This window comes from Sorghum bicolor, chromosome 4, assembly GCF_000003195.3.
Source record: "Sorghum bicolor cultivar BTx623 chromosome 4, Sorghum_bicolor_NCBIv3, whole genome shotgun sequence".
NCBI lineage: Eukaryota > Viridiplantae > Streptophyta > Magnoliopsida > Poales > Poaceae > Sorghum > Sorghum bicolor.
Window position 1 is genome coordinate 59682660 of NC_012873.2, and position 19801 is coordinate 59702460.

A 19801-nucleotide genomic window follows, 5' to 3' on the forward strand; every position below is an offset into this window, starting at 1 on the left:
ACTGATTTGTTTTGGTACGGAAAGAGTACACAGTACACGTTGGTTCTGATTTCTGAAGATGTCGTCAGGTTAGGTGTACACGGCTTGTCGAAACACCCCAGATCTGATGAGATCGCGCTTCTTGAATGTCTGCACGGCCTTACGCTACACGAAGCTCCGCACAATTATACAATCGCATTATACTATCAATTGCTCCATGGGATTTCCTCCGCCAAAGGTTGTTTTCAAGCCTAAGCCTATCCTTGTGGCTACTGGCTAACGTTATTCACTCGCGGCGCGTCGAAGAAACAAAAACAGCCCCGCCGAAACTCCCGGTTCTACCCCTTGAGAGTTGAGACTCGAGACTACGTCAAAGTCAATGGGCCAATCACCGCGCGCCGAGCTCCAAAACCACCACCACCAACCCGGGCCCACTACCCTCTCCCTTCCTAGTCCCCTTGCCTTTGCCCCCGGTTTCCGCCCTCCTCCTCCTCTTCACTCGCCTCCTCCCATGGCTCGCCCCCGCGGCCTCGTCTGACCCCCCGCCACGCCTCCCCGGAGAGCGGCGCCCGCGATCTCGCCGGAGATGCCGCCGCCTCCTCCTCCCCCGGCGGGGGCGCAGCAGCCGCAGCTCCACGGGGTGGTCATCATCACGCTCCCTCCATCGGACCAGCCCTCCAAGGGCAAGACCATCACCGCCTTCACCTACACCGACGACGCCCCGCCCCCTCCCCGGCCCCCGGAGCCGGTGATGGGGTACCCGGCCGCGACGCAGGTCAGGCGGCGGCCGAGGCGGGTGCTCTCGACGCGGCGGGTGGCGGCGGCGGCGCTCGTGCTGGGCGCGCTCGCGGTCGCCGCCTACTACTGCTTCTACTCGGACGTGGCCGTGCAGTTCCTGGGGATGGAGCAGGAGGAGGCGCAGAAGGACAGGAACGAGACCAGGTCCTTCCTGCTGCCGCTCCACCCCAAGGCGCGCCAGGGCCGCGCCCTGCGGGAGTTCGGGGACGTCAAGCTCGCCGCCAGGAGGATCGACGACGGCTGGAGGAAGGCTAGGAACAAGATGGAGGTCGCGAAGGCGGCCGCGGCGGGGACCAATTCCACGGCGTTGCTCCCGATCAAGGGCAATGTCTTCCCCGATGGGTACGCAAACAATTGTGCAGGCATTCTATCTGATTTCAACTCTAATAGCTGACGCATTTGTGATTTGAGTCGATAGGAAGTTTAGTTCTTTAGAGTAGTCTCGAATGGGATGATAGCTTGGATGGATCAGATTTGGGGGAATTTCCCGGATCTCACTGAATGACATGTGACCAAATTGGGTAGACATGTCGCTAATATATGACCAAATGCAGTTTATTGATTTGTTTACTAATATGACCAAATGCAGTTTTTGAAGTATGGCAGTTGTCATGGAATTACAAGTCTTTTTGTTTCCTCTGATTCTGATAGGCTTAGGTTCGTCTAAGTTTTGTTGTACTGGTGTTTATTTCTATACAATCAATTTAATAAGTTTTGGAGACTTGGACTTAGTTTTGCTGTATGTGTGTTTATGACTTTTGTGACTTTTTGAGTATTCATAAAAGCAGTCCTTATGTGTGCCGACTCCTATTGAGGTCAGAATATCCAGTATTAATCTATATTCATATCTTATCCACTTTTCTTCATTTTTTTGTTCCTGTGGACAATGTAAGGGATGATATATGTAACATTTCATTCTTGTTCATTGAAGCTAATTCCATCTTATTAAAACTGCAGCCAGTACTATACATCTATCTTTGTTGGCAACCCTCCAAGACCATACTTTCTTGACGTCGATACTGGGAGCGACTTGACGTGGATCCAGTGTGATGCACCATGTACAAATTGCGCAAAGGTATGCAATCAAATACCAGCATTTCCATTCTACTTAGAATGGCAACCTTTTCCTAAGCGACTCTAGGATTTCCATTCTCTATTTTAAGTTTCTCGTTAATAAGAAACAATATGGTTATCTTAGTTTTACTCATTTGCTATTAGCCTAATTGTTGCTCTTTCATTGTACTGCTCTCTGATGAACATGTGTGACGACATAATTTCAGGGACCGCATCCTCTATATAAGCCAACAAAAGAAAAGATTGTCCCTCCTAGAGATTTGTTATGCCAAGAACTGCAAGGCAACCAGAACTACTGTGAAACCTGCAAGCAGTGTGACTATGAAATTGAATATGCAGACCAAAGCTCCTCTATGGGTGTCCTTGCAAGGGATGATATGCATCTGATTGCAACCAATGGTGGAAGGGAAAAACTAGATTTTGTCTTTGGGTATGTCCAAACCTTTCAGAAGCAGATCTCTTTTATATGTATGATGTATTAGAAAAGTATGATGTCAGATCATTTAACCTATGCTGTCTATGGTCTAGGTGTGCATATGATCAGCAAGGCCAGCTTTTGTCCTCACCAGCAAAGACCGATGGGATCCTTGGACTTAGCAACGCAGCGATAAGCCTTCCCAGTCAGCTGGCTAGTCACGGGATTATTTCCAACATTTTTGGCCATTGTATCACGAGAGAGCAAGGTGGTGGAGGATATATGTTTCTGGGAGATGATTATGTACCTAGATGGGGAATAACATGGACTTCTATTCGAAGTGGTCCAGAGTAAGTATTATCATGTTTCTTTGAAAATGTAATTGCATGTATTGCCATCTCCCTTTTTTATCATATATTTTTGGCTGAATTGCCTTGTCTTTTGTCGCAACTATCCAAAAAGATTCATAGAAAAGTTTATCCCATTTTCTGTCATTAGTCATGACCTTTTCTCTTTTTGTTTCTCCAAATTTCCAGTAACTTATATCACACAGAAGCCCACCATGTAAAATATGGAGATCAGCAACTCCGGATGCGTGAACAGGCAGGAAACACTGTTCAAGTAATTTTTGACAGTGGAAGCTCCTATACGTACCTCCCAGATGAAATATATGAAAACCTTGTTGCAGCAGTGAGTATTGCTAACGCTTGTTCATAGGGATTTCACAATCGTCGTACTAACTTTCTTTTGTTCACAGATCAAATATGCGTCTCCGGGCTTTGTCCAAGACAGCTCAGATCGGACATTACCTTTATGCTGGAAAGCTGATTTCCCTGTGAGGTAAAATAATAATGGAACTATTAGTACTGTCTCTTTAGAGAGCGAGTTCATCAGGCAACTATGCTACTAGATAGACATGGACTACCTGTCCTTAACATTACTTTTTTTTGCCAGGTATCTGGAAGATGTCAAGCAGTTCTTCAAGCCCTTGAACCTTCACTTTGGGAAGAAATGGCTTTTCATGTCTAAAACATTCACTATTTCTCCTGAGGATTACTTGATTATTAGTGTGAGTTTCTTCATTCACTTCCAAGATTACTGTTAATTCTTCTATCATAACGTCAACATTTCTAACCTGAGTCATATGCTGACATTTATGTATATGTTCTTTTTCTTGGTGAATTTTTTCCAGGATAAAGGAAACGTCTGTCTTGGGCTTCTCAATGGAACGGAGATTAATCATGGGTCAACTATCATAGTGGGAGGTATAAATGACCTTCAATCCTTCTTCATTTGCACATTTGGATTTTATTGTTACACAGTGAATAAACCCTGCAATATAGCGAAAAAAAGTTGATTTTGCCAAACTTCAACCGATACATTTCTGTTTTCTGTAGATGTTTCTCTGCGCGGCAAGTTAGTTGTGTATGACAATCAACGGAGGCAGATTGGATGGACAAATTCAGACTGCACCAAACCACAATCACAAAAGGGCTTCCCCTTCTTCCTCTGACAAGCATCGCTAGCAATAATACATGTGTAAAGCTTAAATAGTGAATGCCACTGGTATTCTAGAATTTGCTATTAAGTAGAACCTGCCCTTGTGTACGGTATATCGTTCCATGGGAACTGTCAGAAATCCCCCACTCTGTGTTGTACTCGTCTGTAATGTGTATACTGTGTTGTACACTTGTAGTATTATGTATAATATACACTGTCTCCTCTACATGGAGTTTTTGTAAATTAGTTACATTATGAACATTTTCGACCTAAGTTGACTACTGTACATATTTGACCAGGGTTTTTTTTTTTCTTTTTTAATCATCTGTGTCACTTCAACCGAAAAAAGTCATGTATTCTAGCTAAAACCCCAGGAGGCTCCCTGCTGATTGTCGAAGGTTCCTCCACAGGGTCCTTGAAGTTAGCTTTGTCGCTCAACTCCTCAAATGCATCAACAAGATTCTGGAGCCGGGCAACAAACTCAATGAGGAGCGATGCGAATGTGGCCAGCGACAAGGCACTTGCGCTCTCATAAGTTCTTGATTCCCCACTTTCAAATGGAAAGCTTGGATGAAAAGATTGTCGAACAGGCCATGATGATTGCGCCTTCAATGAACCGACCATCATTGATCCTGAATCATATCTGCCGAGGAACGGATTTGAAGAATATCTGCTCAGAAACGGGTTTGAAGCGAAGCTGTTTGATATGTGCAGTGAATCGACAGTGGTGTTCTCGGGTGATTCATCCTTGTCAGCAGCATCATTGGCACCATCATGAGTTTGTGCAGTTCTGGCATGCCTCGGAATGACTTCCCATCTTTCTGTATTGACGAGAAGGTAAGAATTCTCATCAATCTTCTTTTGCAGCTCTTCAGCTGCAAAGTGCACTTCTGAAAGAATGTTTCGAGAGCTCAGTTTCGTCATCGTCTTGACTCTCTGCCCAAGTTCGCGCAGCACTTTAGCACCTTCATGGCCCACTCTATGAAGCTCTGCGCAGAAAACCTTTCTGCTCTCCGGTGGTGCCTGAAATTTGGAAGAGAAACTTAGCAAGGAAGTACGTGTGTTCAGTGGGTCATCTATTGCTGGATGAGAATGAGATGCACAAACCTGAATCTCTGAAAGTATGCACCCATGCAATGCCATGACAGAGAATGAGCAATGCCTCAACGCACCACCAACTTTGGTGTAGCTCTTCCATGGATATTTCATCATCTTATAAGGTCCATGCGGCGGCTCCCATATAGCACATCCTAACTGCAAACACAGGACATCACACTTGTTAAAAAAAACAAAAAAAAAGTCGTAGATTATGGATTTGGAGAAATAACTGACCAAGGCTTCCTCCTGTGTTGATGCCTCAACAGCTGCCCTGTACCCGCTATAGACAGGATCATCATCAGATGCTTCGTATGTGAGTATCTTGGAAGGAATCCTTTCATACTCCATGCAGGTCAGATATCCATCAACACATCCTATAATGGAGAACATAATTGAATTTGATGTATTAGTAATATATACTAGAACAAATTATGGAGCCAGAACCACATACTCTTTTAGTCATCCATTTCTTAGATGATCGTACCTTCTAAAGATTTTGCAACACCAGCAAAATTTTTGGCCACCAACGTGTGCAGATCCTCTCCTGCCCAGATTGGGTGTATGCCTATGTTGATGCCGAGACTGACAGCAGCACCAAGAGCGATCAACAGAAATCTACTTATAGCCGTAGCGGTGAATTCTCCCGTGTTGTACCCAGAGACCGTGACATAGCAGAAAGTCAGCAAGAACACACGAAATCCATACTCATATGGTTTCATCTTCGGGTGCAGCTTCGTCAAGGTGGCACAGAATGCTGGTAATCAGAAAATCAGAATATTGTTAGATGTGGTATAATATCATAATATTATTATACATTGAATGATTTCAGCAATTTCCAGTACTCACCAACTACAAAAGTGCTTATGATGAGTACCACCATGTCATATTTTCCCATTTGTGCTGCTAACTCGGCGACAGCTAGAGCAAGCCCCCCTGCAATAAGAGTACCCAATCCTCTGTTGAATCCTTTGCTCAAAGTTGCACCTGTTTAACGTTTAAAAACCTAGTTAGAGATTGAATATGTATGATGATCCATGAGCAGGCCTGGTAAAAATAAATAAATAAAATATGACATCGTTCATGTGAGGGTTGTTCAGTTTGTTAGCATCTGGTAAGGAAGGGTGCAAACAAAATATGTCCTAGCAGCATCTAATTCTATCAAGCATAGCTGCATAGGTTAGCAAACATCTCATATTTCATCGGCCAGAATATGAATAAAAAGACATTTCTATCGCTTTCCTCATGGAGGGAATTTTTTTTGAAAGACCTTCATGGAGGGAATTTGATATGGCTCCTCACCGAGATTTCAAATTGACGGCGACGACTAACGTTTTGAAAAAAAAGAGAGAGAAGAAACATACGATGCAAGGGTGCAGCAACGTACCGATGCTGAACTCGAAGACGACGACGACGGTGAGTATGGCCCACACAGAATGGCTGGCGATATCGCTGGGCTCGCGGAGGAAGACGAGCAGCGTGATGAGCGCGAGCGCCACGGCCACCTTCGCCGCGAACACGGGCTTCCGCGGGTCCTTGCGCGCGAACGCCCACATCTCCACGGCGAGCGCGCGCACCGCCTGGGCCACCCGCCGCAGGCGCCCCACGACGCCCCTCGCGGAACCGTCCTCCACACCCCACGCCGCGTGCTCACCGTCGGGGACGCCCCAGTCGAACGCGAGCAGCGGCTCCCGCGCCCCGCCGCGGTGGTCCAGCGTCGATCGCAGAGTCCCCAGCTGCGGCGGCATTGGCGGCAGGCCCACCGGCAGCGCCCCCATTGCCTCGACAATTAAGAGATCCCGCCGGCGCCGAGCGTGGCTTAAATTTCTTCGGCCTCGCGACGACGACGTACGCACGCGCCTACGCGGCGCGCGGTTAGGTCCGGTATGATTCGATGCGATCCGCGCGCATCGATCGGAGGAAGGGAGTTGGGGTGCTCGGGAGCTCCTGTTTTATCGGAAGTTTGTTTCGTTTCCGGTCTGGGACTCCTGGTCTTGGTCGGGTTGTCGCGTGCGTTTCCGTTTCCGAACCGTAGCCGTAGGAATCGGACGGTGGTGGCGGTTGCTTCGTCGTCCTCGCGAGCAGCGAGCAGCCGAGCAGCCAGCGATGGCGAGGCGCGGACTAGAGCGAACGTTGCGTCCCTCCCTCCACAGTCCACACAGGAAGAATTCGTGACATGGAGGCTGCCGTCTTTGTGCTCTTGAACTCTGATTGGCGAAGCCGTGGTGACGGAGTCCGTCGGCGTGTGCCCACGACGGCGACGGGCGGGACTCGGGATCATGCAAAAAAAATAGCGATGGGCCTAATAGAAAAGGAAATAGAGTTAGCCCATTAAGGCCTGTGAAATTCCGTGGAAACCTCTGAATGACGGCCCAGAATGCCCGAGCCTGCTAAACCTGCTGCCCTAGTGCTCCTCTCCTCTCCTCTCTCTCTCTCCTCCCACCGTCCCACAGCCGCCGCGCCGCGCGGCCGTGCTGCTCCTTCTCTTTCCCTTCCCACCTCCAACCCTGCCGCCTCGGAGGATTAATCCAACACCTGGGCGGGAGACGTGATAGGTTTTCTGAGGTCGCAGACCTAGGCCAACGATGTCGGAGACGGCGGCGCCGATCGGCCTGTCATGGGCGCCCAAGCTTCCTTCCTTTGCAACGACCAGCGGCAGCAGCAAGAGCGACCACGCGCCGAATCCGAGCACCGCGCAGGGGTCGCTCTGGAAGCCCTCGAGCGAGCTCGTGGACGGGCTGTTCGTGCCCCCGAGGGACCCTAGGCAGCTGAATAAGCTGGCCAAGAAGAACGTCAAGGACACCACCGGCAAGGGCTGGTGAGTTTACTTTGGAATCCAACCTAGCTCTCTTGATTGATTGCTGGCGCATGGTAGGGCTTATGTGCGTGCGCTTATGCGTTGTTGCTGCATTTCTCAGGTTTGACATGCCAGCGCCGACCATCACTCCTGAGTTGAAGAAGGATCTCGAGATTTTGCAGGTGTGGTTGTTACTTCTGATTCAGTAACCTTACTAGCATTTGGATGCCGTTGTAGCCTGTTATATAACGGATATATGCTGTCAAGAATTTGGGGACCAACGTATGATAAAGCAACTGCCATTGGATAATAAGCATGTAGTAGAGCGAACATAGAGAGCAGTTTACTGCAACAATCTGATGGTGTTACCATCTGATTGAAGCTATTTTACTTTTTACAAAAAAAGGATCAGAATTGTTTTACTTGAGATTAAAGATACCATGTTAATTGTAATGCAGAGAGTTGGATGTGCCTGTCTCAACTCAATTGGTATTGTGTGTTTAGTGATTCTCGTTTGTCCTTTGGGATGCTCATGTCATAATATGTTTGCCATCTGTTTTTGCAGCTGAGGCATGTAATTGACCCAAAAAGGCACTTCAAGCGGGCAGGGAAGTCCAAGGCCCTTCCCAAGTACTTCCAAGTGAGTAGCCTAATTACCATCAAGCAGACTTATTCAGCAAATTTTTTTATCGTCCTAATCTGTTGGAAGCTTTATCTATCTCTTTTGTAGCTGATGTGTACTGAATATTTCAATGTTGGCTTTAGGTCGGTACGGTTGTTGAGCCTGCATCTGAGTTCTACTCAAGTAGGCTGAAAAATAGGGAACGCAAGGCAACATTGGTTGACGAGCTGTTATCAGATCAATCTCTTAAGAGCTACAGGTATGCTTATCATACTTTTGCTGTTTTGCATGTACATTAATGGACAGTGACTTGTTTTTGCAAGTTTTTCTGTATTAATTGCATATGGCCTTTCGGATCCCTGGTAATTCACGAAATGTAGTTATCTATCATTAACTGGAAACATTGTATGTAGGGATAGTTGTAACCTGTGAAACCCATTTTAGATATACACATCAGAGCCCTGTAATTATTATGTTGATTGGACTCTGAGACAAGGCTCCATTGCACAAAAATTCAGAATGGTATCCTAGTTTCAAGATTCAATTTCCTTATTCCATTTAAAGTCCAGAGCATGTTACCTTAGCCCTTTTCCCCATCTTTGATAATTCGAATAACCCCAAACTGAACAGAATAAACTAATAGAATTTTCCATAGCTAGTGCATTCTTTTTCTTTTATTTTTTCATCTGAAATTGATTGTGGCATTGATCTCCAATGAAATGCAGGATGCGCAAGGTACGTGAAATTCAGGAGATCCGTACACCAGGAGGCAACCAAAAGTGGAAGAACAAGGGCAAGCAAACACTGAAGAGGGCGAAGGATAGGAGAAAATGAGATTGGTGTGCTAGCTTTTGTGCTCCGGTTGTGAGAGAAGAGATTGGAAAACAGAACCAAGGACAAGTTGCTCTAGACCTCTAGTACTCTCTTAACTTTGCAGTATAGATTGTGGTTCCAGTGTAGTGGCGAACTTCAGTAACATGACGAATTGATTTTTCAGTTCCAAATATTTTAAAATGTTGCTGCAACACTGGAATTCAGAAATGTCGGTTGGTACTCTTTCAAGTTGGCTTCATATATGTGAGAAGCACGGGCTCTGCTCATTTTTCTTGCTGTGCTGTGTCTGCTTATGATCATATCTACAGTTTCGCTTTTCTCTTGCTCTCGAGAGTCAATCTGGCGCATAGATGTTGCATGAGAATGTTTTCACTCGGAATTTTTATTTCCACATGTTTGCATTCTCAGCAGTGTGCTGATGATTCTAGATCCCCAATTCTTATCACTTTATAAGGATATATCAGCTCTTGGTCCTGGAAGGTGATCAATTCTGTCGCTTGGGAGCAGCATTGGGGTACATGATTGGAGCCGACCGGGTGAGGCGGCGAACACGCGCGCTTGGCTCGTGTGGTTATCTTTTAAAAAGGCCGATTGGTAGGGTAGGCGAGCACGGTTGGACGGCGTGGGAAGGGCACCCGAGCCGCCGATATCACGCGGCACTGCGGCAGCAAGCATGTGCTGGACGACTGCACAACCACGCCGAGAGTAGAGACGATTTCATGGTGTTGTTGCGCTTGCGCCTTGTCCTTCCTTTTGGCGAGACGAACCGATGGTCCTCCCCTCCGCTCCATATTGGTGTCATGGTGTGCGGCCGTGCGGGGTCGAAGGCGCGGACAGCTGGGACTTGGGACTGATCGGAGTGTGGTGGACCGGACGTAGGAGGCCATCGCCACATGGTGCCGTGAATGAATTGAGTTGAGTTCACTGCCCACCTGACCCACGGAAATGGAGAGTAGTAGAGCACTACTGATTCGTCTAGTCTACAAAAACATACAATTTTACTGCACTTCATATGATAAATATGGATACTATTCTCTGTAACTTCAGTTAATTAAATCATTCGAATAAGGATAGAGATAGAATTGAATCTTTTCGGATTTTTTACGGTTCACTCGTCCAGTGGGTCACCGCCTCAGGCACTACCGCACTACCGGTGTCCGGCGGCGCATTCAAAAGGCGAAATCATGGCCACACATCATATATGACCCACGTGACTGGCGGGAGTAAAAAAATTGTCAAAACACTATCACGCTGCTACTCTAGCCTTCGTCCACCACACCAGCCAGCCCGTCCAGCCTGCCACAGCCACACCACACGTGAGCCGAAACATCGCACATGTCCTACTACAGGGCCAGCACCCAGCAGCTGTAGTCACCGCCAGTAAAGAGTCCAAGGAATTCACGTCGACTGAGATCAATAACCGCATTTCACTTACTACATACATACATATATATATGTCACAGCCAGTAAAGAGTCCAATAACCATTATCACCAAGCTCTCTCCTACCAAAACTCCAGCTTTTCCGTTGCACTTGTCAATGAGGGGATTGATACTCTCCTCGAGTTATCTCTATCGCTCCTCTCTTTTCCTTACAGCTACTAGTACAACGGAGGACGCCAAAACACTACTAGGACGGAGGCAAATCTTCCTCGACTAGTTGTTGCCATTGTAGCCCATGCTGTAACTGCTGCGGAATCGCAGCCCGTTCTGCTCGTACGACGCCGCGTCCCCATGGTTCACGGCCTTGATCTCCACGGGACGGCGGCTGGTGTCCCCCTCCTGCACGGCTCCGAAGACGATCTCCTTGGTCGCATCGCAGCTCGGCTCGTAGAAGGTCTGCGGCCCCGCCGAGTACTGCCTGTGGTGCTGCAGGTACTGCTGGTGATGCACCTGTTGCGGCTGCGACGGTGGCTGCTGCTGCTGCTGCTGCTGAGGTGCTGCTTCTCCGGTCCAGCCATGTAACTGAGGCCGGCCGTGCCGTATGTGGTGGATCTTCTCTGGCTCCTTGGACATGAAGGCGTAGTTCTTACGAGGGGTCGGGGCTCTTGTGTCCAGTGGTGGTGGGGTCTCGTCCCGCGGGATGGCATAGCTTTCTTGTACTGGCCAGGAGGTTGGCCTACCCAGTTGATGGTGATGAATGTTTACTCGCTTCTTTCTGGAGAATGCGGCGCCGATTATCTCTGCAATTGATGATTTTGCTCCACCCACAAGTTTGCCGATTGACGTGAAGAGCCCTTCTTCCTCCTCTTGTTTCACAGGTTCATCATCAGTTGGAATTAGCGGGGGGCGAAGAGAAGGCTTCAGTGGCTTCTGGTATGGAGGTGGAATGCTAGATAATTTAGCTTTTACTGGACTCTCATGTTCCTGCTCCTGCATTGTAAAATTTGCACTCAGAACAATATACTGCAAGAAGAAAACAAGTAGGATGGCAAGTCTCAACCACTACTGAATTTTGAACTGGGCAATCCAAATAAGGGTAAACTAAAACTGAACAATTGTGTGGTTCCCTGTGTTTTCTTTTTTGGATAATGCTCGACGAACCTTCCATCATAAACAAACAACTAGATGTGTGCATGACTTTCAAAATGCACAATATAGCTAACAAGAAGATAAGTTGTTTTAGTACTCTATTCTAACTCGGATTAAGCAGAAAATTGTTTTGCACATAAAGCTCGTAGCAATTCTTGGCTGGCTTGAGGCATTTGGGGGTGGGGAGGACCCAGACCGAGGCCAATGGATGATAGACACCAATACAAGGAGAGACAAAACACTGATAACAACAAAATTCATGTGCTGGCCTGCTGCATTACAGCAGGCTTGCGGACCACTGTAGTCCTAGCCATATTTGCTAACCCTGTCAATCTGCCAAGGAAGGTACATATTTTTTTTCCCTCACAAAATAAAGACAGTGTAAGGCACTTGATACTTACATCTCCATTTGAATACATCCCTAAAACTCGTCGTTGAAGCAGTGCAAGCATGTAGCCAAAGAAAGCGGCAGCAAGCAGCAGTGCGACTCCTGCAGACAGAGAAATTACTATGATCAGATATATCATAGAGTTTAAACGGCATGTTTAGGTGGTAAGCTTTAACCATAGGTTTTTCAGGTCCAGCAATGATTGCAGGAAATGGAGCAATATATAACATACCTAGAGGAAAACCAGCTTCATACTGGTACACACAGTCATCAAAGTGGAGCTGAATCTCCCGAATTGCTTGGTTTCCTCTGTCAATCACCAGAAGGGAGCAGCTACTGCCAACGTAGCGGACTTCAAAATCGGTAGAAAATTTTGCCTCGTCACTTGGTCCGTCAACATGCCCTCCTCTGCCTGATTTTCCCCCAGCAATAGTTGTAACCCCTAAGAATCAGAACACAATGTGTCAAGCAGACAAGAACTTGTTCTTTACTAGAGATTAGACAAGGGAAGTATGCATAAGATTGCAGAAACATCTAAATACAGACCTTACTAAAACTCAAGCCCAGTTAGGATCATGCCTCTAGCTTATTTGAACTTGAAGAATACAATAAAATTTATCCATGTAGAAATAGCTTTGGAGCAAAACGACACGAGCCTAAACAAGTCAACAATATATACGTATATATTAAGTAAAAAAGTACAAATTAGGCTAGAAAATTAGAAAATATCAGTTAACAAATTTCCTATGTGATTTTAGAACACAATCTTCCACGAATCGCTAAGTCTGAATTCAAAACTGCAATTTTGTTATTCACTGATGCCTCTTTAATGACAAAGAGACTCCATTCTGAAAAACTTTCAGCAAATCATTTTTGTCTCTTCCATTCTATAAAATGGAACGACAGGTTCCCAAAAAAATGATTGGGAAAAGGAAAAGAAGCTTTCGGCAATTAGCACTGAAATAAATTTCATCTGGACATATCACAATGCAGTTCAGAGACTAGATTAAGCATATTTATTACTCAAACTGAGCACAAAATGGTCATTGCCTAACAGCGCATCCTCTTCCTAAATGCAGTTTCCGATCCAGGTGCTGAATAAGTGACGGACAAGACCAGCAAACACCAAAAGGCAACCATTGGATACTCAAGGAACAGACAAAACCATGTGCATCTACCCTACCGCAGGACATTTTAGCTTACCTGTATCACTGATCTTTCTAATGGCCATGTTCATTGCATCAGCCACATAGATGTTACCCCTGTCATCCACTGTAAATCCCTTTGGATGGTTCATCCTCGCCTCTCGCAGCTTCCCATCAACATGACCAGGAAATCCTTCAGGGGAACCAGCAACAAGCTTCGGCCTGCTATCTGCATTGTTCAGCCCAGATTCAGGAGATGAGATAAATCTTGTGTGCTCAAAAGCATCTGCTAGTAAATGAAACATGGACAGGCATATGGAAAAACATGATAGAAAAGATGCAGATCGCCAGTAATCAGTATAACTGTTTGGGTCAAATGTTTATGTCACAGAGAGGGGATCAGCGTGCCATGACAGCACTTCTTAGTGCTAAACAGTTATAGCAACACATTGACGAAATTTGATACCATAGCATATATAATAACCATAAAAGTAGCATAGATTGGATTGACACCTTTTTTTTCAGACCACATTTCTACAAGTGAACACACACACTGAAAGCAACTGAAAAGCATTACGTAGCCCTGTGCAGGCTGCCAAGCTAACAAAGACATCGCCATCAAAAGAATGACCATGCCGGAATTGATGGCACCAACCAATCCACAGCTTCGGCAGCACCAACTCCACCAAACACATAGCAGCATATAATTAGCGGAGAGCCCCACTGGGGAGTAACACCAAAACATGCCGGATTCAGGGGGTGCTAGGAGGAAGAGGTCAGCCAGGACGCACTCACATCGGGAGAGCGGCAGCGCCATCCTGTAGATGTTGCTGTTCATGGAGTCCATGACGAGCAGCTCGCCGCCCTGGGTGACCTCCACGGAGTAGGGCTCGATCCCCAGCTTGCTGCCGTCGAAGACCGTCTCCACGGTGTACCCGCCCTCGTACTTCACCATCGACTTGCCCCCGCTCGCTGCTACAACACCAGGAGCAAACACGTCTCAGGGAAAAAAAAAACTCAAATCGGAACCGGAGAAGGAACAAAACGGCAGAGAGATTTCGGCAGTCACCTGTCTTGGTGGTGGATTTGAGCGACCACATCCGCTTCACCACCGCCGACGCCGCATTGGAGAGGAACCCGCTCACCACCCCTGCGATGGCAACGAACCACACCCGTCAAAATCAAACACGAGAAACCACCCTCGGGCGAGAGGCGAAACCAGGAGCGGCGAGCTCGGCCGCCTCACTCACTTGCGGGGTACGAGGACGCGGAGGCGGGAGCCAAGGAGCTAAGGAGAAGCGCGGCCACCAGCAGCGCCCCCACCGGGACGCCCCTCGCGTTCCCTCCCTTGGTCGCCATTGGCAAGAGCAGCAGGACAGCGGACAGCCGACAGGTGGGGGAAGCTTGCTGCGGCGGAAGATTTAGAGGACACGGAAGGCGGCCATCTGGGCAAGCGGGGGGAGGCAGGGAAGCAGGCAACGCTCAGATCGAGGACGGAGGATGGGAGAAACCACCAGGAATCCGAGCTTTTCTTGCGCTCCGGGAGGGGAGAAGGGGAGAGAGGAGAGAGATTGAACAAGTGGGGGGGAAAGAGACAAGCCGCTGTGTTCGCTGCGGGCTGCGGCCGCTACTCGCTTTCGGCGACTTCGTGGGGTTTTAGAGGGGAGGGAGGTCCGTCCGCGTGACGGTGGTCGGGTTGGCGACGACTGATGAAAGAGTGTGCGCGCCGTGCACTGCTGTGCAGGGGAGTGGAGCGGGTCACGTGCAGAGGGTGATGCAGGGGGATGTTCCCTCGTCATCGAGGTTTCGAGTGGCACGGCCCTTTCGTCATGAGTAGTGGAGGGATAGAAAAGCCTTTTTGATTTTAAAGGTGTTTGCTAATAAATTAATGTAAAAAGGCTTCATCTAAAAAATTCTGAAAGTAGCTTAAGATTTAAGCGGGTTTCTTAATCCTAGATAGGAACATTGGTAAGAACAGTCCCAGACTAGAAACTGAGATAGTTTCTATTGTCATTAATTAGAGTGCAAACTAAGTAGAGTGGTGATATTATATAAAATTAGAAGATGAAAATAAAATATCATTTTAAATAATTATGTCTATATGAGAACTAAGATATATAGAAATATAACAGATAGAGAAGGAGATATAATAGATAGAAAAGATATGTGGTAGAAAACAAAAAACTTATTTTGAAGAGACCATTTATTGAAATATGATTTGCATATCTACACAACTTGGTAATATAGAAAATATCTCATAGTTTATTTGTTGAGATTAACTTAATACAAATTATCATATGTTTTAATTGCACATGTCGAGTAATTGTATTTTAACTTAATATAAAAGTTAAAGTAAACTAAAATTTTGAAACGGTGGAAGTAATATTTGACTAAGCCTATCTTCTTTTGGGCAAGGGAAATGGTGGCCGGAGTTTAGCTACCGGAGTTGTACATAGCATGGATAACGCGTCAGTTGGAGATTGACTCTCGAATTGTTGAATTTCGTATTGTCAACTTTGGAAGACAATAGTTTATAGAACATGCATCAAATTTTTTTATCTATTTCATATATATGATATTCATCGCCTATGTTTATAAAAAAAAATATTTTATAAATATGTGTTATTGTGAAAATTGTGAATAATTTGGAATGAAATAAGACTACTATAATTACTTATACAGTATGGAGAACAAAATGCATGTTTGTGGTTGCGTCTTAGTCTCTGAAGTGATATCATGATTGTAGATGCTAACAGAATGTAGTTGTATTTGGTAATTTGACTGTTGAGGTAGAGAATTTGTATGTCGAGATAAAACTTTATAGTGGTGGTTAGAATTATAAGGCTTGCACAAAAATTGGGATATCCTCGAACCAGATATCCAAGTTTTTGCATAGCTAACTTTTATCTGCATTAATACCGAACATGCTAGATCAAAAAATAGTGCTGTCTGCGTTTTAGCATCGTCAAATATTGGCTTGGCTCGCTGGAGTAGTTGGGATGCAAACAAATAACATGCCAATTAAAATTTGGCCCTGTGCCTCTGTCCAGTTATTTTGATTCAGTTTAGATGGAGCTTAATAATTAGCACTACTCACAAAAAAATCACCCTACCCATCCGGTGGAACGAAGGACGGCTGAAATTTTGGTTCTCGGCTCTTGGACGCGCTTCATGGGCAACAAACGCCGATGTGTCTGCCACTAGCTGTCTAGCTAGATATATGTATCTCCTTTCGGATCATTATTAATATTTAAGCCAAAAATTTTACTAAATCATGTATCTATCTAATTTGTAAATATTTTAAACCTTTTGTGTTCCTTCAATTAGATCTATAAACAGAGCCCTATGTTGATGATACTCTCTAATTCCTTATTTAAAAATTCATTATAATAAAAGATTGCTCTACATATATATACACACACTATAACAATTTCTCTATATTTTGTTCGCACTTTAGAGAGCCAGCTCTACTCTGTATCTTTGGAGAGCGGTCGAGAAACAAGGGATAGATAATGAGAATATTTAGAGGTATAGTTGAAGACGACGTTGGAGGAATTTTTTTCAAAAAAATATCTATTTCTACCAATATAGAAAATATAAAAAGATTCTTGGACTTACTCTTAGACTCTTAGTTTAGCCACAAACAAAGCCGACACTTCAAGCATCTCCAATAGTTCCTAAAATATAATTTGGTGAAAACAATGAGTTTTCAAGTTGTGGGAAAAAATATGAGCATATCTATTGGGGTACTAAATTTTCAAAATCTAACTATAAAAAATAAAGGATATTTTTGTATCATGAATCACTCCAACCATTTTTATAATTTATATCTCTTGTACATTTGCATGCAGAGTCATGTCCTTAGTCCTTATTCTTTCCCACAACATTCGACCTCTAGATAGATTGATTAATTTGACTGTTTTTCTAAGCGTGGAAAGATTGAAAGTTTAGGTAAAAAGTTGTTGGAGAACTGTTTTTAAAATCTTGTAAAAAAATATAAACATTGGAAGTGGGGTGAGGCACGATAAGCATAAATCAAAGAAGGCAAGATCCTGGAGCCACTCAGGCCTCAGGGTATATATACATAGCAGTACATAAGCAAGTTGAACCATTACTACGTCTACGTTGCAACCAAAGATTGGGATTTGAACTTGAACCCCGTTTGATAAGAATTTCGAATGACTTCGATTTAAGTTAACCTCTTTTCTCCAAAAACACGTCTCGGGTGTCCACACAAACACAAAGTTCCATACCACTTTCCAACGCCACATACCACCTAGCTTTGCCGGTAGTTTTAATTTCCCGCGTATGTTAGGGCAAGTAGCGCGGAAAAGGAACCATGAAATCTTGGACGTTTCGTACCGTCCGTGCGTGCGTGCCTGCGCGCGCGCTTCGCTGCCCATGTTTTGCCCACCGGCGCGCACGCCTCAAGGCGCCCGCAACGGTTTCTGCCTCCGCGAGAGAGAGACTCACGCCGTTCAGAGCCGGACGAGAAAAACCACCCCGTGTTGGTACTAACGTACTAGTACTTATGGTACTGCGTGCTAGTACTCCACTGAAACGCGAGGTACTCCTACCTCGCCGAACGTTCCAACTTCCACACGGCCTTGAAATTTCCAACTCACACAGGTCACAAGCACAAGGATCCGTACGCCCTGACGAGGTTCAGTAGCACGTACGTACCAGTGTACCACGCTTCGAGCCGCGCTTTACGTGACACTCGAGCGTCCTTTCAGGCTTTCTTTTTTCTCCTTTGGGACGCAACGCAGACGCAGCACGCACGGGGGGCCATGCATGCATCCGGCCAGGGCCAGGGCCAGGGGCCAGGGCGCACGCTCCGCTCCTGCTCCTTCCTCCCAATTAAGTACGTACGGGGCGCCACGCCGGGTGCGAGCCATGTGACGGGGCGGGGCTCGTGCTTGGCGCGGCGTGGCCGGAAGATGAGATACGCAAAGATGTGGGTGTCCCGCCCGCCTGTCCGGTGTCCGGTCCGCGACCTCTTTTTTGCCCCGCTGTGACGCTGTCGTCGTCGCCATCGCCTGGAAAGCTTCCAAAGTGCCGCTACGCAAAGGGTCAAAAGGCCACTGATTCCTCGCTCGCTCTATGCTGTGCTACTCCTACTTGCATAAACTGGCAAGAAAAACCGCAGAGGGAGAGGGGGGCAAGAGATTGTTGCCGTGGCGTCGTCGTTCTCGTATCGTAGGCATCCCAAGAGCCAAGTGGAAGTGGGGCCAGACCGGCGGATGGACGGAGCCACGGAGCATGCATGTGGCGAAGCTGGAAAGGGGGGAAATTACCATGCAGTTACGTTAATATAATACTATAACCAGGCAAGATCAGGAGTGCAAGTGCATATGGCTCGCTGGGCTTTCAGCAATCAGCAGGCAGGAATGGACTGTTGGGCGCAGCAGATGTATGAAAAAGGACAGTGCCGTGCGGCGCAGGGCAGCTCGCGATCGTCGTGCATTTCGCGCTCTTCCGCTTTGGAGGCCATGCACGGGCACGGTAATTTCAAAGACGGCGAACTTTTTAAATTTACTGTTACTATTTTCCAACGGAGATGGAAAATTCCATTCGTATACATGTCCCCGACAGACAGGCCCTAGCGTTTCCTGGAGCACACTGGTACAGAAGTTGCGCTACTACAGACGATGGAGAAGAGAGCGCAAGTGCACGAGGGGAACAAGTTGCTGAATCCGGGGGTCCGAAATGAACAGAAAGCTATCGCACTAGGATCTAAGCGTGGGCCGCACAGAGCCCATGCGCTATGTAAGGCCTTGTTTAGTTCACCTGAAAACCAAAAAGTTTTCAAGATTCTCCGCCACATCGAATCTTGTGGCATATGCATGAAACATTAAATATAGACGAAAATAAAAATTAATTACACAGTTTAGCTGTAAATCACGAGACGAATCTTTTGATCCTACTTACTCCATGATTGAATAATATTTATCACAAACAAACGAAAGTGCTACAGTACCGAAAAATTTTCACTTTTCGGAACTAAACAAGGCCGAAGTTAAGAAAAAAAGTGCGGACCGCAGATGATTGGTGCCTCATTCGCGGCCAGTTTGTTGTGGGCGGGGCCCAAAAACCAGATTACGGGCTCATTTTAACTATCCTTCTCTGTAAAAAAAACTATCTCCTTTAGGTTCAAAAAGAAAAACCATCTCCTTTAGTTTTGTTTTTTTCTTCTCAAACTAAACTATTTAAATTATCTTCTTCTTTGTTAGAAATGGCTTTCATGGTAGTTCATATTTTTTTTATTAGTTTGAAAAGATGCAGTAAAAATATCTGATAGGGTTTTATACTACGAAAATCTCTTCAAACTTCTAAAAATCGTGGAAAAAAGTTTTAGACATAAGATTGAGACATGACAAACCAAAATGAAATATTTAAATTTTGTGAAAGTATCTCTTAAATCTTCTAAAAATAGTTTTAACTCTAGAAGAATGGAAAGATAAACATTTAGATCTTAAAACATTCTAATTGATGTCTAAACATGTTTTGAAATTGTTTATGCAAAAAGAAATATGAGACGCAACCAACATGAATGCAGTCATCATAAATATATGTTGTATTCTTGTAGTTAAGGGCTTGTTTGGATCAGGTGAAGAAGATGCC

The 19801-nt window shown here is 45.8% G+C and overlaps 4 protein-coding genes across 5 annotated transcripts; 2 read left to right on the forward strand and 2 right to left on the reverse strand.

Annotated features, from left to right (window-relative positions):
• LOC8077693 (aspartyl protease APCB1) lies at positions 426-4064 on the forward strand. Its single transcript, XM_002452564.2, has 9 exons — positions 426-1119; positions 1735-1852; positions 2058-2281; positions 2380-2616; positions 2803-2956; positions 3024-3106; positions 3221-3335; positions 3459-3531; positions 3664-4064. The coding sequence occupies exons 1-9, from the start codon at positions 566-568 to the stop codon at positions 3777-3779; spliced, it is 1674 nt and encodes a 557-aa protein (XP_002452609.1). The 5' UTR covers positions 426-565; the 3' UTR covers positions 3780-4064.
• LOC8077694 (aluminum-activated malate transporter 4) lies at positions 4068-6679 on the reverse strand. Its single transcript, XM_002454292.2, has 6 exons — positions 6249-6679; positions 5711-5848; positions 5349-5618; positions 5099-5238; positions 4874-5020; positions 4068-4789 (listed from the first exon to the last, which is right to left on the reverse strand). Exons 1-6 carry the CDS (start codon positions 6637-6639, stop codon positions 4097-4099), a joined length of 1779 nt encoding a protein of 592 aa, XP_002454337.1. The 5' UTR covers positions 6640-6679; the 3' UTR covers positions 4068-4096.
• LOC8071731 (rRNA-processing protein fcf2) lies at positions 7251-9390 on the forward strand. Its single transcript, XM_002452565.2, has 5 exons — positions 7251-7679; positions 7780-7840; positions 8224-8298; positions 8424-8539; positions 9006-9390. Exons 1-5 carry the CDS (start codon positions 7447-7449, stop codon positions 9112-9114), a joined length of 594 nt encoding a protein of 197 aa, XP_002452610.1. The 5' UTR covers positions 7251-7446; the 3' UTR covers positions 9115-9390.
• On the reverse strand, positions 10512-14817 carry LOC8077695. Of its 2 annotated transcripts, none has more exons than XM_002454293.2 (7): positions 14428-14817; positions 14247-14327; positions 13973-14152; positions 13236-13406; positions 12265-12474; positions 12046-12134; positions 10512-11485 (listed from the first exon to the last, which is right to left on the reverse strand). In XM_002454293.2, exons 1-7 carry the CDS (start codon positions 14534-14536, stop codon positions 10769-10771), a joined length of 1557 nt encoding a protein of 518 aa, XP_002454338.1. In that variant the 5' UTR covers positions 14537-14817; the 3' UTR covers positions 10512-10768. The 2 variants fall into 2 exon arrangements, with proteins under 2 accessions (XP_002454338.1, XP_021315427.1); XM_021459752.1 differs by having other exon boundaries at positions 10540-11485; positions 13973-14149.

Bases quoted from the DNA above. Each gene is read 5' to 3' on its own strand.
- LOC8077694 (XM_002454292.2), bottom strand. From the start codon at position 6,639: ATGGGGGCGCTGCCGGTGGGCCTGCCGCCAATGCCGCCGCAGCTGGGG. The intron at 5,239-5,348 runs GTACGATCATCT...TCTCCATTATAG, and splicing joins TGTTGCAAAATCTTTAGAAG to GATGTGTTGATGGATATCTG. The intron at 5,021-5,098 runs GTCAGTTATTTC...CTGTGTTTGCAG, and splicing joins CAACACAGGAGGAAGCCTTG to TTAGGATGTGCTATATGGGA.
- LOC8077693 (XM_002452564.2), top strand. From the start codon at position 566: ATGCCGCCGCCTCCTCCTCCCCCGGCGGGGGCGCAGCAGCCGCAGCTC. The intron at 2,617-2,802 runs GTAAGTATTATC...CCAAATTTCCAG, and splicing joins TCTATTCGAAGTGGTCCAGA to TAACTTATATCACACAGAAG. The intron at 3,336-3,458 runs GTGAGTTTCTTC...AATTTTTTCCAG, and splicing joins AGGATTACTTGATTATTAGT to GATAAAGGAAACGTCTGTCT.
- LOC8071731 (XM_002452565.2), top strand. From the start codon at position 7,447: ATGTCGGAGACGGCGGCGCCGATCGGCCTGTCATGGGCGCCCAAGCTT. The intron at 7,680-7,779 runs GTGAGTTTACTT...TGCATTTCTCAG, and splicing joins GACACCACCGGCAAGGGCTG to GTTTGACATGCCAGCGCCGA. The intron at 8,299-8,423 runs GTGAGTAGCCTA...TGTTGGCTTTAG, and splicing joins CCCTTCCCAAGTACTTCCAA to GTCGGTACGGTTGTTGAGCC.
- LOC8077695 (XM_002454293.2), bottom strand. From the start codon at position 14,536: ATGGCGACCAAGGGAGGGAACGCGAGGGGCGTCCCGGTGGGGGCGCTG. The intron at 14,153-14,246 runs GTGACTGCCGAA...CTGGTGTTGTAG, and splicing joins CAAATCCACCACCAAGACAG to CAGCGAGCGGGGGCAAGTCG. The intron at 12,475-13,235 runs GTAAGCTAAAAT...TCTGATTCTTAG, and splicing joins TAGAAAGATCAGTGATACAG to GGGTTACAACTATTGCTGGG.